General features: G+C 56.5%; 1 protein-coding gene across 4 annotated transcripts in view; it reads right to left on the bottom strand.

The window, feature by feature from the left end:
• NINL (ninein like) overlaps positions 1–17,268 on the bottom strand; it is a 112,797-nt gene that overhangs the window by 20,655 nt on the left and 74,874 nt on the right. For all 4 annotated transcript variants that reach the window (XM_060078183.1, XM_060078185.1, XM_060078182.1 and 1 more), the window contains exons 9-16: positions 16,733–16,869; positions 15,618–15,758; positions 12,831–13,005; positions 11,866–11,976; positions 11,152–11,232; positions 5,068–5,170; positions 2,535–2,644; positions 1,442–1,701 (exon numbers count right to left, since the gene is read on the bottom strand). In XM_060078183.1, the coding sequence (XP_059934166.1) occupies positions 1,442–1,701; positions 2,535–2,644; positions 5,068–5,170; positions 11,152–11,232; positions 11,866–11,976; positions 12,831–13,005; positions 15,618–15,758; positions 16,733–16,869 (1,118 nt within the window). The remainder of the gene's footprint in view (positions 1–1,441; positions 1,702–2,534; positions 2,645–5,067; positions 5,171–11,151; positions 11,233–11,865; positions 11,977–12,830; positions 13,006–15,617; positions 15,759–16,732; positions 16,870–17,268) is intronic.

The following is a 17,268-nucleotide window of genomic DNA, read 5'->3' as shown; positions in this document are numbered from 1 at the left end:
CTGTGGACTCGCGTGTGCGCTGGGTCTGAAACCAGCCTGTCAGCAGCAGCCAAGATAGTAGACATGTGCCCACACATTCACCTCGGGCTCTGTGTCACTTGTGTGGCCCGGCACCAGCTCTGCTTCATGGTGGAGGGAATTCAGAAGGCAGGCCACCACAACCAAGGTTCCACGTCATCTGGGACACCCATCTCTCAGGCAGGGGCACAGAGCAAGGTCTAGATGGTGGTAAACGGTCCAGATACGACCGGGAGGAGTGAGGGGGTCTGAGGACAGAGCCTGGGGCTTCTGGTTATGCTAATGTTTTCTTTCTCAAGCTGGGAGGTGCACTGACATTTATTCCTTTTGGTTTCTCATAAATCCCACGTAACCCTTTTATTCACTGAAGCAGCCTGCCCTCGGTCACCCGGCGAGCAGGAGCTGGCACCTCAGCCGGACACACCCGCGTCTGTGGCGAGCCAGTGTCACCTGCCTGGACAAGTGGCACGACACCTCACGCAGCCTCTGTCTCCACCGGACCTTGCAGGTGTGCTGTGCGGGGGTTAATGGGGCCAAAGACACTGCACGCGGAGCAGTAACCACATCACATGGCTGTGCATGGCCTGCAAGTGCCTGCATCACCTCTGCAGCACGTGGAAAAGCCCTTCTAGAATCCTGGACTCCTGAGATGGAGCGTGTGCCAGCCTGAGCCCCCGGGGGGCCGGGGAGGAGGGCCAAGCTGCACACCTGGGCGCTCCCCTCACCTGCCCACACACCAACATCTCCGGCCACCTCCCCACCCTGAGGCTCCCCTGAGGGATCTCGAGGCCCCCAGCCTCCCGGCGGAGCCCAGAGGACAGGCGTGTGGGCCTTTCTCCTGTAACACAGAAGACCATGTTCCGGTTTTCCAAACTATCCCTTTTTCACCTTTGCTCACACATCTCAGCTTTTTCAAGAACCCCACTGACCCAGACTAATGGCCCTTCCTGTTATTTTGGGGCTTTTAGGCCTTTTATCCACCTCCCCAAGGACCATGAGATGACAGATGATGGAGACCATGTTGCCCTTGCTACCAGGCAAGTCAGAGGCAGGAGGTAAAGTGAGTCAAAATTCTACAAAGCAAAGGCCTTCAGGGCCTAAGCTCTAGTTAATACGTATTTTTGAAGTCAGAATCTTTGGGACTTCCCTGGTGGTCCAGTGATTAAGACTCCATGCTTCCACCGGAGGGGCACGGGTTCGATCCCTGGTCGGGGAACTAAGATCCTGCATGCCGCACGCGCAAAAAACCGAAAAGTCAGAATCTTTGTAAAATAGCCTGTTCTTTCAGGGCTCACGTGTCTGCACCAACAAGAACCACTAACAGCCATTGTGATTCTGAGCAGTTTGCCCAAATCCAATTTCAAATTCGGGTTCTGAGCAAGAAACCCTGGACGCGAAATCCCAAAAGGATGCAGTGCCGGACCTGACCCGCTGCAGCGCCTCCTCCAGCTGGTCCCTCTCCTGGGCCAGCTGCCGTGCGTGGTCCCGCTCCAGCTCCACGGCCCGCTGCAGCCGGTCCTGCAGGCCTTGGACAACCTCCTGCGACTCCTGGTGCAGCGTCACCAGCTCAGCCTTCTGACCCTGCAGCATGCCAACCTCGAGCTTGAAGGCCCTCTCCAGCTCCTTTCTCTCCTCCGCAAAGGCCCTTTTCATCACCTCCATCTCCCTTTCATAGTCATTCACCTGGGAAAAGAAGCGTGAGCCATGTCAGCCAGGGGCCCCTAAACATGACCTGCCTGACGATACAAGGCTGCCCGGCACAGCGTCCAAAGAGCGGGGGGCCCGGCCTCAACAGGGTGCTGGGGCCTGTGAAAGGCTCCCCAGGGCCCGTGTGGCCGCCTGCTTCTGTCACGTCCCGTAACCTTCACTGAGGCCTAGGGGGGCAGGCCTGGCAGGCGCAGAAAGGCTGCTGGGGGCCGAGCTGGGCTGGGTGCCTGGCAGCAGCAGCAGGAGGGCAGAGGGGGGACAATGCCTACCGCGAGGCCGCAGGGGCTCTGAACCTCCTGGAGACCTGGCGGGCAAGGCCACAGCAGGGGCCCAGGGGCAGGACCACAAGGAAGAGGTGGCCCCGCCTCGCTGGCAGTGACACCTGACGAGACGTGGGTACCGTCCCTCAACAAAACCCACCACAGTTGGGTCACGGAGCTGGAGACATGTTCACCCAAGAAGACAGGCCTGGCCAGGGTGGCCCGGGAGCCCCCCACACAGGGCAGTCCCAGGGTGCTTCAGCTGGAACAGAGTTGGGAGCTGTGACTCCCCAGCACAGAGCAAGCAGGGAGGTCTGGCCTCAGCGCAGCCCTCGTGACGCTGGGATACCACAACCCTCCCATTAGTAGTTATACCTTCTGTCCTGCCTGCTTCCGAAGCGGGTGTGAGGCAGAACCTCAAGGTCATGCACGGTTCCCTGCAAACCTCCGTCCCCCTGAGCGCGCTCACTATGGGGCAGACGTGTGCGCAGAAGCGTCCCAGCAGCAGGAAGCTCCCTGACCCCTCCGGCCTCCCTCAGCTCCCCTGACCTTGGTCTCCAGCTGGATCTCGAGGTCTTCGTAACGTTCCTTCACCTGCTCCAACATTATCTCCGTCTCTATACTCACTGGGACGGAATCACCCACAAACGTGACAATGCCTGCAACAAGAGGACACTTCCGTTTATGTCTTGCCCAGGACGCTGCGGGGTCTGATCCAACCTCCAAGCCGACATCTGGACGAAGCACGGCCTTCTGCGGGCACTTTCCGCAAGAGGAATGCGATGCTGGCAGTAAGAGGACGTGGGCCACGGACCGTCCGCTGCGCCGAGTTCTCAAGGCTGGCATCTTTACAAACCAGCATTTCGAGTCTTTGCCAGAACACAGATCACTCAGAGGTATGAATGGTGAGGAGGCTCCCTGCAGATTTGTCAGGTCCTTGAATTCCCTGAAAGATGCCACATCGGGTACACGTCCTGCCCCCTTGACCGTGGCAGGCACACACAGGGATGGGGACAACGGGAAAAAGTGACCACCGCACAGACGGTGCTTTAGGATGAGCCATGACGAAGCTCTGTCTTCATTCCTTATTTCGGCTTCCTCCTTTTCTCAGAGGCCCTCCCTACTTTCTATTATGTCACACAAATCATGGTGGGGGGGGTCTCAACAAAAAAGTCAAGCAAACGAAGCACTTGTGAAAGCTCTGACAGATCGTAGGAAGAGGGTGTGAGCTACACCTGGTCCAGAAGATCCTCCCCACCGGCAACATCACCCGTCCTTACAGCTCGTCCCCAAAGGGCGCCTATGAACCCACAAGCGCGGCCAGCCCTCCTGGGCCCAGGGGTTCCCCCACGTTGTGCGTGTTGGGGGGCACACCCAGGGCTTGACTCAGAATGTGGATGTGACCGCCGCTGCTGGTCCACGGGCCAGAAAGTGAAGGGAGCAGACACACCCTGACCTCTTACCCAAATTGTTTTCCACAAAAAAGAGTGACAGGCTCAATGACATCCTGAGAGAACTCAGAGTAAGTATCTCAGGAAAGAGAGCATCCCGTTGCCCTGACAACTGGAAGCCGCCACCTGGGTCTGGCCAAGTGGCACCCGTCAGGAGTGACCCCAGCTGGATGCACTGCCGGCCCTGACTCCACGACCCACGTGGCCCCCGCCACCACAACTCTGCTGTCCTGACTGTCCCTCCTCCTTTGAAGGGACCAACAGAACCTCTACGGTCAGACGAGGGGGGAAAGTGTACGAGAAAATGCTCCAGCTGGTAGAGCGCTCTGGTTTTATCAATGCCAACATGAAGCTTGGGGCTGCCTTCGAGACTTCTGGACACGGCACCCTGGGCACAGACCCCGTCTCTCTGCTCCCTGCATTACGGATCGTGGCTCTCGACAAGGGTCACATGCTCTGTGCAGCTCAGTCCCCTCCAGGGACAGAGGAGGTGACAATAACCCCCTTCCCCGTGGCCACGCTGGCACCAGACACTCATCTGGGGATCAGATGATACCAGTGCACCAGCCACATGCCAACACCTGGCTGAGGGCAGAAGGGCTGTGGGTCTCGGCAGCCATCAGCTCCACTAATGCAGCTGCAGCTGAGGGGCTCCCTTCGGGCCCAGGTGCACAGCAGACACCACTCGGTTTCCCTTGGAGGCTCCCATGTTGACTTTCCTGCTTTAAGTAACAGCTTTAGGACAATACGGGAGCCCGACGCTCTCAGGGTTACAGATGAGAGCGACATGTCCTCTGGGGCTGCATCTGCGTGACAGGTGACCACAGAGGCGGTTGGGCTGCTGGGCTGGGGCTGTCTCGGGGGGTCCCACAGCAGCAAGGGGCGTGGAGCCTGGAGCACGTGAACCTGTAGTGCCCGCCCGGCCCAGCTGCCAGGGAGGGCGCAAGCAGCCAAACCCCGTCCTCCTCAAGGACAGCTGTGGCCTCAGAACCTCCAGCCCAGTCTCTAGAAGGAGTCAAGAACAATAACCCCTCGGTGCTTGCAGCCTGTCGAGACCTCCCGGCTGGGAGGCAGGAGCCTGGTTTTTCCGAGTAACGCCTTTGGCATTGGCTCTGCACGCAGCAGGTGGAAGGGCCCTTCCCAGGCGCCATGGCCCCGCCCCATCTCAGACCCCTTCCACAGCGGCCCGCCGGCCTCGGTTCACACGGTTTAGCACCTGCCTTGTACGAGCCATCACAGACCCGAGACCAGCCTGTCCCCTGTCCCCCCAGCCTCCTCTCTCCTCCCCTCCCCCAGAGGACCGTCTGTGTGGAGCATCTCCTTTGATCACCAACTCCACCCACCTCCCCAGGACCCAGGAGGCTCCCTGAGACATGCCTGCCCTGAGGTCATGGCAAGGTCCTCATAACCTTCACCACTTACTTCTACCCAAATGGTAGAACCCTCATCCTCCTCCATCTCCCTTGGGGCTCTGGGGATTGCACAGACCCCTGGCCTCAGGTAGGCCCTTTCTCCCACATAAGAGGTCAGAAGGGCTTGTGACCACCCGTGCAGCTGGCCAGCCCCATGCCCCCCCACCCCGCCCCGGGAAGGAGCACATGACCCACCACCTCAAAACACCGGGCTCCTACCTGCCGCATGTCCCGGGGGCAGCTGGCCGTGCCGACTCGGGGGCAGCTGTGCCCGCAGGCCTTCCAGTGCAGCCTGCAGCTCGTCGTTGCAGTCCTGCAGGTCCTGTGGGCAGAGCCAGACCCTTCCTCCAGCCGCTGTGGCCACTGGGCCCAGGAGTCAGCCCCCAGCTCAGCAGGGCGGACGGGGCACCGAAGCTGCACCCAGGCACCTAACTGCTCCGTGAGCGACACAGGAGCAGGGGTCATTTCCCGACATCTTATGCCTGGCACCACCTTCCACCATGGGATACAAGGAAGGGACTCAGGGAATAAAAAGGGTAGTGAAAGTGAGAAATGGAGAAAATACTGAGAAACCACAGGTGGTTGGGTAAGCACGCACATAAGGGGAAGAGGGCACTTGGGGGCGTGAAGGTTTAAGAGGAAGGGTCTCTGGGAATTCCCTGGTGGTCCAGCGGTTAGGACTCGGCGCTCTCACTGCCGGGGCCCGGGTTCGATCCCTGGTCGGGGAACTAAGATCTCGCAAGCTACACAGCGCAGGGGAAAAGAAAAAAAGAGGAAGGGTCTCGTTTGTGACAAGCGTAATTTGTCCCCCCACGAATGAAATAAACCTGAACAAGCACATTGGTCACCTGACTTTCAAAAGGTCAGAAAGGGTAGCGTTCACATCCCACCTCCCAGGTGGCCCCAGAGCCGGCACCACGGCAACATGGCTTTGGGTCCACGTACTCTTCCCCCCAACCCCGGGTGCGCTGTGGCCGCCCCACCTGGAGGATGGCATGCGTGATGCAATTTCCACCCAGCTTCTCCTCCCGGGAAACTGGCTCTGGAGGAAGCCAGACCAGCCAAGACCATGGCACGCCCTCAAGGCCCCACCTCCCTCCCTGATTTTTTTTCTTTTTTTTTTTTTTTGGCCGCGCCCCATGGCATGCAGGATCTTAGTTCCCCGACCAGGGACTGAACCCCTGCCCCCTGCATTGGGAGCGCAGAGTCCTAACCACTGGACTGCCAGGGAAGCCCGCTCCTCTCTGATTTTTTAATCTATTTGAGTTTCTTCTCCAGGCAGCTCTTGTCAAATAGACCTCATCTTCCTGAACTCCCCGGTGACCAGTGCCTGGCTTGTCTCTGCATCCGCCCTTGGAGAAGGAGCCTTTCATCGGCAGTTCTAGGCCGTGTGGGAGAAGGGAAAGGCCCTGCAGATCTCAGAAGCAGCACAGATTTACTAGGATCACTGTACCTCCTTCAGAAACTCCTGGGCAAATACACAGTTTCCCCACAGAGGGAGCAGCTCCTTCCTGGGGGAAAGGGCAGGGACGGGATGTGAGAGCCGTGGGGTAGACCTGCGGGGCGGCAGGTGTGGGCACCCCCGGCCCCTCTATCCCACGATGTCGCCACGCCAGCTACTGAGCATGTCAGGTGTGGTCAGTCTGGATTGAGGTGTGTGTAGCATAAACTCTACACCGATCTTAAACACCAGATTCCCAAAAAGGGATGTGAAATATCTCAGTTTAAAATGTGTTTATATTGATTATATGTTGAAATAATGACATTGTGGATGTAATACAGGAAATAAAATGTAATTAAAGTGATTAATGTCACCTATTTCTTTTTACCTTTTTTAATGTGACTGGAAAACTTGAAATTACACACGTGACTGGTATTTTCACTGACAGTGCTGACCTGGCAGGAAACACTGACAGAATCATTTCTACCCAATGTCCTCCCCCGTCGGTGGGTCTTTCTGCCCCTCAGATGGGTATTTTAAGAGCATATGCATGTCCCACAAATTCAGCAGTGCCAGAAAACAGGTCCTTAGGTGCCACGCTGGGCACAGACTTCTCTGCTCTCAGGCACCACTGTCGGTTCTAACCGATGAGGGTGACGTGTGCCGTCCTGGGTCCCAGCCGGTCTACACAGTGGGTGTCCCACGGCTGGGAGCCAGGGTGCCTGTTTTCATGTGGGCTGCACGTGAATTTGGGGGTGCCTGTGGATGCCCAGGGTGGTCACAGGGTCATAGGGTGTTACTGTGCTAGCCAGGAAAGGCAGCAAGTCCACTGCACACACTGTAGCGCTAAGGCTCTGAGGGCTCTGGACCTGTTGAGGCTTCTCTTCTCGTTAGCGGGAGAAGCAAGCTCAGCAAGGAAGCAGGGGAGGGTGGGATTTCAACAGCACCTTGGAAAGCATCAAAAGCATCGGAGAGGAAGGCGGAGGCGGCAGACCAGCTGGGGAGCCGGGCCGTGCTGAGTCAGCACACACAGAGGGGCTGACCACCCAGGCCCAGGCAGTGGGGGGGGGACGTCTGTCAGGGCTGGTGCGTGTCTCAGTCCATCCGGGCTATTTTAACAAAATTCCACAGATGGAGAGTTTATAAACAACAGAAATTTACTTCTCACAATTCTGGAGGCTAGAAGTCCATGACTGAGGTGCCTGCAGATTCAGCGTCTGGTGGGAGCTTCCCGGTTCATAGACGGCTGTCTGTTCCCATGTCTTCACTTGGTGGAAGGGATGGGGGAGCTCTCTGGGGTCCTTTTATAAGGGCACTAATCCCCTTCATGGAGCTCCACCCTCATGACCTAACTGCCTCCCAAAGGCCCCACCTTTGAACACCACCACACTGAGGGAACAGGCTTCAACATATGGATTTACGGGGACACACACATTCAGGATGTAACAGGGTGGAAATGGGTAAAGAGAAAATCTGTATCTGGCACTTCTGACCAAGGACAAGCTACTCCATTATGGCGTCCACCCGAGGGAGCAGTGAAAATATGAAACCACAGAGAACCCCTAAGGAGGAAGCGATTAACATTTTACATTTCCCCCAACTTTTTTAAATCTTTTTTTTTTTTTTTGGCTGCACCTCGTGGCACGTGGATCGTAGTTCCCCAACCAGGGATGGAACCCATGCCCCCTGCATTGGAAGCGTGGTCTTAATCACCAGACCACCAGGGAAGTCCTTACACTCCCCTTTACCAAAGTCAGCCTTGCCCCAGAAAACTGAGGCTGACAGCTGAAAGAAAGAAAAAAAAAAAAAAGCTAAGACAATAGTTGAATAGGAAGGGAACTCGGCAACAAGGGAAAACATGGTTTCTGTGCTAGCAAATATCCTGCTTACAAGCACAGGGAAATGTCCAACAGTGACTTTGGAAAGATGGGTGACACACAGCAGGGAGGTTCAAGGTGTCTCTACTCTGGAGACTGAGGATAAGAAACACCCTAGGCCCGAGGCAGTGCCCCCAGGAGGCTGAGCACACGCAGCACGCGGATCTTGGTCTCTAAAGCCATTCTCTCCAGTTAGGAGCCAGGACTCATTGGAGAAATAGCTGATTCCAGCGCAAGGGCAGGGGAAGCATAAGATGAGTCTGGAGCATCTCACTGTGCTAGAAAGTATGGAACAACTTAAAACAAAACATGACAGTGACAAGTCACAAGGTCATGGCTGCCGGCCGGAAGACACTCCCACTGGCCAAATCTCACATGACTTGAGCACCAAAGTAATTCGACATAGTAACGAATTATCAATACAAACCACTGATGAGAATGGCGATTCCTGAGCCCATACCAACCAGACACACAGATAGATAGACAGGACTTCTCTGCCTGACGGCAGATGCCAAGTGCCAACCGACAGATGTGGAGTGGATGATGGAAAACCATCCTTGTGCAACAACCACTGGGGCAAAGACGGGAGTTGGCAGGAATCACTAACTGATACTAAATCCAGTGAAACTTCTGATGAAGAGCAGGACATTTGCATGGTCTTAAAGTGTCACCCCACACTGTGACCAGGTGATCAAAATTAACGCCACCTACATTGTACAGCTGAGAAGGCATAACCTCAATTTAATCCAAAGGAAGTATCACGAAAACACAAAATGAGAACGTTTCTATTGAAAAGGAAGGAGAGACTGTATTCTTCAAAAATATCCACGTGGAGGACAAAGAAAGGCTGTGGGAATGTGCTACAGACAATGTGTCTCCCCAAATTCATATGTTAAATCATGATCCCCAGTGTGATGGTATTTGGAGGTGAGGCTTTTGGGAGGAGATCAGGTCAGGAGGATGGAGCCCCATGACGGGGTTTGTGCTCTAATGAAACAGCCCCCAGAGAACTCCCTCGCCCCTTCACAGAAGGACACAGTGAGAAGACAGCCGGCCACCTGCAACCCAGAACAGAGGCCTCACCAGACACCGAATCTGTCAGCACCTTGGTCTCAGACCTACCAGCCTCCAGAACAAAGGAACTAAATGCCCATGGCTTATAAGCTCCCCAGTCTATGGTATCTTTGTTACAGCCACCTGAATGGACTAAGAATGTTCCAGATTAGAGGACATCAGACTCGGGCCCTGGTCCTAGACTGGGTCCTGCACTGGAGGAAGATGCTCTGAAGAACATTGTTAGGGGAATTCCCTGGCAGTCCAGTGGTTAGGTCTCCAAGCTTCCACTGCTGGGGACCCAAGTTTGATCCCTGGCCAGGGAACTATGATCCCGCAAGCCAAGCAGCACAGCTAAAAAAAAACGAAGAACATTGTTAGGTTGACTAACAAAACTGAAACACAACAAGCAGGTTAAAGGACTGTATTGGTGGAAATTGTGAAGTTACTAAGTATCCACAGCTACCTAGGAGGTGTTGGGAAGCTGGTTCTCTAGGAAGAAAAGCCCAGCTTTGTAGCTTCTGCACATTTCTTGGTGTAAATAACTCCCCCATCAAAGGTTTAACAAGAAGCCAGCAAAGTTCCTGAACATGTAACATCAACGTTGGGCACCTGAACAGCACCGCGAGGTTGAAGGGTCAGCCTGCTCTCAGGAAGTGCGTGGGCCAGTTCGGGGTTGAGGGTTGTGATCGCCTGACTCACCTCCGATGTACACGTTCGTGTCCACATGCGCACGGTGAAACGTACACAGCAGGTGGACTGGGGCAGAGGCATCCAGGTGTTCCCCAGGCTAGTTTCACTTTTGTAACTTCATGTATTAGAAATTACTTCCAAATAAAACGCTTTTTGAATGCTCTGTTAGTTTGAAACAGCCAAAAATATCCCCAAAAATAGAGAGGGCAAATTTCTAAATAAGTAGCTTAGCACTAAAATGTAAAACATTTCTGCTGATATTTGAAAAAGTAAAATTTTGAGAACCAAAAGTGAAATCAGCAGCAGCAGTTAAGTGACAGAGTCATGTGAAAAAATGAAGGCAGTTACATTTGTTTGAAAAAATTCAGGTGCACTAAAGCAATGTATTCATTGATGGTTAGTTACAGGTGCTCAAAGTGAGAGAGAAAACACAGCAGGAAAGAGTTCCTTTCAGAAAGTCAAGCGGCACATTCCAGCTGCACCACATCCCCCAACCACAAGCCACACACACCACTCGGGCACCCAAGGAGGGTAAGAGCTGACCACACGCAGGCGCACCCGGGATTCAGGATGTGGAGGGCAGGAGGTAAGGGTCACGTCACACTGCAGACCAGCACAGGCTCACCTTTATCCTCTGGTGTGGCCAAAGCATCGTGTGCAGAAAGACAGTTCTTAACGTTAATTGGGAGGGAAATCATTGAGAGGCAAATGGATACTAGACCCCTAACTCCAAACAATAATGTTCTATCTGCTGGAGTCCTCGGTAATCTCGAGAGAGTAATGGGTTATGATCTGTTTCCCCAGCACTGACATTGTTTACCACCTACGCCCTCTTCTGCATAGCGGCAGCGCCAGCCGAGCGGGCTCACGTTGGTAGATTTGGCCCAGGAAATGCAAACACTCAACCATAGGAGACAAGATGAAGCCCTACATGGTGTCCGGACACACAGAGGGGGCCTTAGGACAGGGGCCGTCTCGCCACCTGGGCAGCCCGTGTGGGGCTGGGCACCCGCGCCGAGCAGGCAAGTCCCACCCGTCTCCTTTCAGAACACGAGGCTCGGAGGACCCTGCTGGCAGAAGGCAGGCCGAGATCAGAGGCTCTGCCTGCTCTGCTCATATAGGGATGCTCCTGTGGACCCGGGCTGGACCACCCTCCACGTGGAGGCCAGGGGGTGGGAGGGACCACCCGGGTCTGAGTGGACAGACCCTGACGACCCCGCGGGTAGGGGGGCCACATACCCGGCACTTGAGCTTGTACTCGTTCAGGACCTCTGAGAACCGCTCCTCCTGGGCCAGGGGCTCCGTGCTCTGTGGCTCCAGCTGAAAGCCAGATGCAGGCAGGAAAATGAAGGCCGGGACCTCAGGCCAGGTGGAGGGTGTGTTGTCACCCCCAGCCGCTGTCCCCACCAGGCTTATTAGCATCCGCAGGTACAGCTGCCCATCCCTCCTCTTCCTCCCCGCCCCTTGTCTAAAAGGTCTCAGGGCAGAAGGGTGTTTGGAATTTATGGAAGGCGGCCATGCTCCCACCTGGAGCCTGGGCTGCCTTCCTGCCTTGGCCACCTGGGAGGCCCCCTGCCTGGACCCTGCACCTCCCCTCCCCTCCTCCTCTGAAGGTGATGGTAAGGGCCAGCTGGGGGGCCTCTAACCTCTCCTCTATGCGTGCCCCCCACCAAGACCCTGTCACTGGGGTCTGTGCAGAGGGTGCTGACTGCTCCAGGCTTTGTCACTAAAAGGCCAACGTGCAGGCGCCCCGGGCGTCACCAGCACCCCTGCACTGCATGAAAGGAGGAAAACACAGGGAAAGTCGCCGTGATAATTTTCTCTCCATTATAGAATTTTAGTAGAAAAAACCTAAATTCCATCGCCTGTGTATTCTTCGTCAAGACCCTGACGCCCTTTACCCAGCGCCCACGGGCGCCTCTCTGGAGACTCAGGGTCAGCAAGAGGACCCACCTTGTCCTTCAACACAAACTCCAGATCATTCTGCAGCTTCAGGACCAGCTTCTCCGACTCTGCGAGCTTCTCCACGACTTCAATCACCTCCTTCTGCAGTCGACTGTTTTCCTACAAGACACAGGCCAGCGGTTGGCCGGCTTTGGGGGCGGAGGAGGGAGCTGTGTGGAAGGGCTGCCCCCTCCGAGTGAGAGGCAGGACTCATAAGCAGGGAAGGTGGACCCCACGGAGCCCTTGGGGATACTCCCCCTTTCCCACCGCCTCGATCTCTCCCACCCACCCAAGCTCTCGGGCAACCCTTCCCGAGCCGTCTTCTAAAAACCAAATTGAAAGCTGTACCACGACGGCCCAGGTGTCCACCAGGAGGAAGGCAGTGTCCTCAGACACGGGAACCAACAAGAAGGCACGCCCAGCCTCTCCTCCAGGGGGACGGAGGCGAGGGAGGCGGGGCAGGCGCAGACAGAACCCGCAGCCCCAGGTTAGGGGAGGAGGAGGAAGGGGGGCCGGGGACACCGCACTGGAAGCCAATGCAGGGTGGGTGCCGGTCGTGGGGCGCTCTCCACAGCCCAGAAGACCATGTCTGCTCCAGGGCTGGGGGCGCAGGCTGATGCTTCTGTCTTTTGCTGACCCCACTGGTGCTCTGGTCCCAGGGGTGCAGCAGAGGTGGCTGCAGCCACTGACCCAGAGGCCCTTGGGTCCCCATCCTGCTGCCCACACGGCTGGAGATGAGGGACCATATGTCTCCCAGAAAAGCCAGGACTCTTCCTGCTTTGGCTGAGAAATGGGCTCTTTCCATAGCTGCAGGAAATGTTCTTTAGTGTGAAACCCCCAGCCCCACGGGGAGGGTTTAATCCTGGACCAGGAAGGTGTGGGTGTGGAGGATGGACCCTTAGGCAACCTCGCCTCCGTCTTTTTGGGCGGGAGGCCCTGGGGAGGCACCCCTCCGCCCCCTCAAACACCCCTACCTTCAGGGCCAGGCTCAGCTTCTGGCGGAGGCTGGCCTCCTCGGCCCGAAGGCGCTGCAGGTCCTCCTCCAGCGCAGCCCTCTGCCGCCGGGCCTGCTCCCAGAACAGCTCGCGCTCCACCTCCACCTCGGACCGCAGGAGACTCAGCCTCCCCCTGTACCCCTGCTCCAGGCGTCTGCAAGGCACATGGCACGTGGTTCGCCGGGCTCCTGAGGGGCGCCACCTGGGCCTCTCCCTCCCCGGGGTCTCTCGCCGGAGCACTCGGCCACAGCGTCTGGGACTCGTTTGTCCCTCTGGCAGATGAGAGAGCTGCAGATGCTGTGCCATTGAAGGATGTGGGGCCTCCTTAAACCCCTCCTCGGGGCTGGTGGAGGTGACCCCACACAGACAAAGTAAGCCAGTGGGTCCCTCGGCCTCTGGGGTGAGCTAGCGGGTGACCTCTGGGTAGGTCTCTGACACTCCTCGGCCATTCAACCTCCTCCACATCATCAAAAAATGAATCAATAAATAAAGGCAGCACCAAAGCCTTCGGTGACCAAATGTGCACAGAAGCCAGCCCCTGTCACGAGGACACAGGCATCAGAAAACCAGTACGTGGCGAATCCCAAAGCAGCCAGAGAAAGGTGCGGAGGCCCTTCCCCTCAGACGCTGCAGTGATCTTTTGCAATAACCATTTCTTTTTGTTGTTGTTGTTGGCTGCACCTTGCAGCATGCAGGACTTCAGTTCCCCAACCAGGGATCGAACCTGTGCCCGCTGCAGTGGAAGCACGGAGTCTTAACCACTGGACCACCAGGGAAGTCCCCGCAATAACCATTTCCATCAGCAGGGAAAACAGTGCTAGATCTTAGCTTTATCGCTAAAACAGTTGCTTAACAGGATTCTCAGACCCAGTCTATCTAGATTGAAGAGGAATGAAACCCTTCGGCAGAGCTTGGCCACGTCAACGATCGAGCATGAGAAACACTGGGCTCGGCCTCCCTCAGTCTCACCCCAGAGCTTCCAGGAGGGAGCACGAGGGGAAGGAGGGCAGGCATCACTTAGGGAAAAGGTTGGACGAGTGTGATGAATCTAACAACCCGCAAATCCTGGGGCTAATTTTACAAATACAAATTTGATCATATCACTCCACTCTTTAAAGGGGAAAGGTGCAGTAAAATACGGCAGAACAGACCCACATCACGGGTGCTCTGTGGCCATCAGAAAGTATGTGCAACACAACACCATTTTGTAAGTAATGACATGCATGGAAAAGCGAGGGACTCACAAAAAATGTTAGGAGTGATAACCTCTGTGGACGCAAGACTTTTCCTTTTATTTTTCCTTTTACTTGTATTTTCTTTCTTTTTTATTATTTATTTAGTTAGTTATGGCTGCATTGGGTCTTAGTTGTGGTGTGTGGGCTCTTCGTTGCAGCACGAGGGCTTAGTTGCCCTGCAGCACGTCAGATCTTAGTTCCCCGACTAGGGATCGAACCTGCATCCCCTGCATTGGAAGGCGGATTCTTAACCCCTGGACCACTGGGGAAGTCCCTACTTGTATTTTTTAAGTTTTCTACAATGAACATGTATCAGTTATTACTTTTATAAGAAAAACAACGTAACACAACCACAAAAACTATTTCTAAAAACGTATCAATGGGGCTTCCCTGGTGGCGCAGTGGTTGAGAGTCCGCCTGCCGATGCAGGGGACATGGGTTCGTGCCCCGGTCCGGGAAGATCCCACATGCTGTGGAGCGGCTGGGCCCGTGAGCCATGGCCTCTGGACCTGCGCGTCCGGAGCCTGTGCTCCGCAACGGGAGAGGCCACAACAGTGAGAGGCCCGCGTACCGCAAAAAAACAAAAACAAAAACAAAATATACCAATGATGCCCCCTTGCTCACTGGGCAAAATCCAAACACTCGCGTGGCCCTCAAGGCTTCGTGTGTTCCCCCACCAGATTCTTGGACTGAGATATGGCCTTCGAGTCTCTGGTTCTCCGACCCAGAGCGAACTTCCCTGAGTCCCTTCTGGGCGGTTGGGAGAGTCAGGCCGACTGGGCTGAGACCAGCGCAAATCAGTTCTCAGCTCCGTGACAGATCGTCTAAAATCGTCCACACATAAGTTTGTGGGCGCTGGGGAGGGGGGCAGCACAGGCCACAGAGGAAGGACGTGTGCGGGTCAGGCTGCTCCAGACCAGGGTACCCCAAGGACCCCGCGTCCCCAGGCCGCGCCTCAGGACACAGCCCCACGTCCACCCACGTCAGGGATGCAGCAGAGCGCAGCCGCGGTAAAGAGCCACCGGGAGGGTGGGTGGCGCCTCAGGAGAGGGGGAAAGCCTTTCAAAAAGGTCAGAAATTCTTTCCTCTGGTTTGTCCACCACCATCCCGGCCAGCTCACCGTGAGTCCGCTCAGGCCACCCGATGGGCGATGCCTGGTGTGCGGTTTTGGGCCCCGGGCTCCCTCCTGCGGAGCCAACAGGCTGCAAAGCCATTCCCTGGTCCTCTCAAAACGTCCGCCCGTCTCGCTGATCACAGGCACGGACAGAAGGCTCAGCTTGAGTGGGACAGACCCCAACAGATGGAGCGGAGAGGGAGGCCTGCAGAGCACTTTTCCCTGCAGACGCTCGTCACAGGCACTCGGCCAGACGCCGCGCTCCCCAGCGAAGGGCAAGACTGCTTCTTCACATGCACCGTCTTCCCTCAAGGAAGGACGTCAGCAGAGTGCTGGGCTCAGGTGAGATAGCAGGGCCTCAGCTGGCGGCGCCCCGTCCACTGCCCACCCTCGGCCGGGGGCCCCGGCGGGACCTACCTGACCTTCTCCTCTGCGAGCTGCTCCAGGGCAGAGTGGAGGTCGTCCGTCTCCTTCACAAACTCCAGGTGCCTCTGCTCTGCCTTCTCCAGGTCCTGCCTCGCCTTGTCCCGCTCCCTGGCCATCTGCTCCACCTGCCCCCTGCGTGAAGGAGGCGGGGTCAAAGGGGACACCGCTCTGGGCCCAGCAAGCCCGTCTGCAGGAACAAACACGGCTGGGCTAACGGCGCCAAGCAGCGGCCAGCGCTGGGCTCTGACCCACCTCCTCCCAGGGCCGTTTCTACAGTTACTGTGCCCGGTTTACAGAAGCACGTACAGTGACAGGCCAACTGCCTGGCAAAGGGGTCTCTAGCAGGTTTCTGAACCAGGAGGTCTGAGCCTAGAACGTGCAGCGTGCCACCCCTCCAGATGGCCTCAGGACAGGCAGGAATTTATCTACGCTCCCTCTTGCCTGCAGCTGGGCCTCGGGCCCCAGGGATCCCTAGCACCTAACCTGGGACTGGATGCATAAAGGGGAGAAGGCTGGCCACCCATTACCCTGCCTGGCCACAGCCCTGCCACCTGCAGCCTGGCATCAGAGTGACTGTGCAGGGAGTTGCCCAGAACAGAGGAGATTCCTGTATGTGGCCCTGTCCCTGTCTGGTCGCCCTGGGTCCCGCCCAAGCCTCTGTGCAAACCATCTCTGGCACCAGCTATTCTGGTGCCCGTTTCTCCCACTGAAGAGGCATCCCTGTCCCAAAGCACAGTCTTTCTCTGGTCCCCTTTGCCGAACTGCCTGACAGAAGGCTCATCTGTTGGTACCTAATGAGATGCAAAGTCTTGAGGATCGAGATTGGGATTTCTGCCAGCCTTTTCTGTAGCTTCAGAAGATCAATAAACACACGAAAACCAATGTTTGTGCCGACCTGCTCAGCAGACGGACGGCCTGAAAAGCCAGCCAAACCCAGAGCCAAACCCAATTAAAATGGTTTGTGTTCTTGGCCCAACTGCCGTGCTGTGCTTTGTGACTGTGTTCGAAGCATCCTTCTTTCTCCTCCTGCCGGGTGCCCGAACCCGGGGGCAAGGAGGCCGGTCTGGCCAGGGGCACCCACACACCCTCCCCATCGGGGCTCTTACTGGCGGAAGCTCAGCTCCTGGCGGTAGCAGGCCAAGGCTGCCTGCTGAGTGGCACCGCCCACCATCATGAGCTCGTTCTCAAGGGCCCAGGCCAGCTCCAGAAGGTTCACCTTCTCGTCCACACTGAAGTCGAGGCTCTGAAAATAGCAAGGCCCATCAGCCAGGCGGGATGAGTGGGTCTCCAGACACTTCCTGGCTCCCTCAGGACAGTCAGGCCCAGACCACGTCGTCCCTGCACCTTCCTTTTCTCTCTGCAAAGTCTCTGCCTCTTGGGTGGAGCCCTTCCCCTGCCCCATCCCCGCTGACGGTCCCCCATCCCTGTCAACCCCAGTGTCCCCCCATCCCCACTATGCTCCCCCCAACCCTGTCAACCCCAGTGTCCCCCATCCCCACTATGGTCCCCCCATCCCTGTCAACCTCAGTGTCCCCCCATCCCCACTATGGTCCCCCAATCCCTGTCAACCCCAGTGTCACCCCATCCCCACTATGGTCCCCCGATCCCTGTCAACCTCAGCATCCCCCCATCCCCACTACGG

This window comes from Mesoplodon densirostris, chromosome 16 (genome assembly GCF_025265405.1).
Source record: "Mesoplodon densirostris isolate mMesDen1 chromosome 16, mMesDen1 primary haplotype, whole genome shotgun sequence".
Lineage (NCBI taxonomy): Eukaryota > Metazoa > Chordata > Mammalia > Artiodactyla > Ziphiidae > Mesoplodon > Mesoplodon densirostris.
Note: the sequence above shows the minus strand (reverse complement) of the source record. Positions and strands in the feature narration are given on the sequence as shown.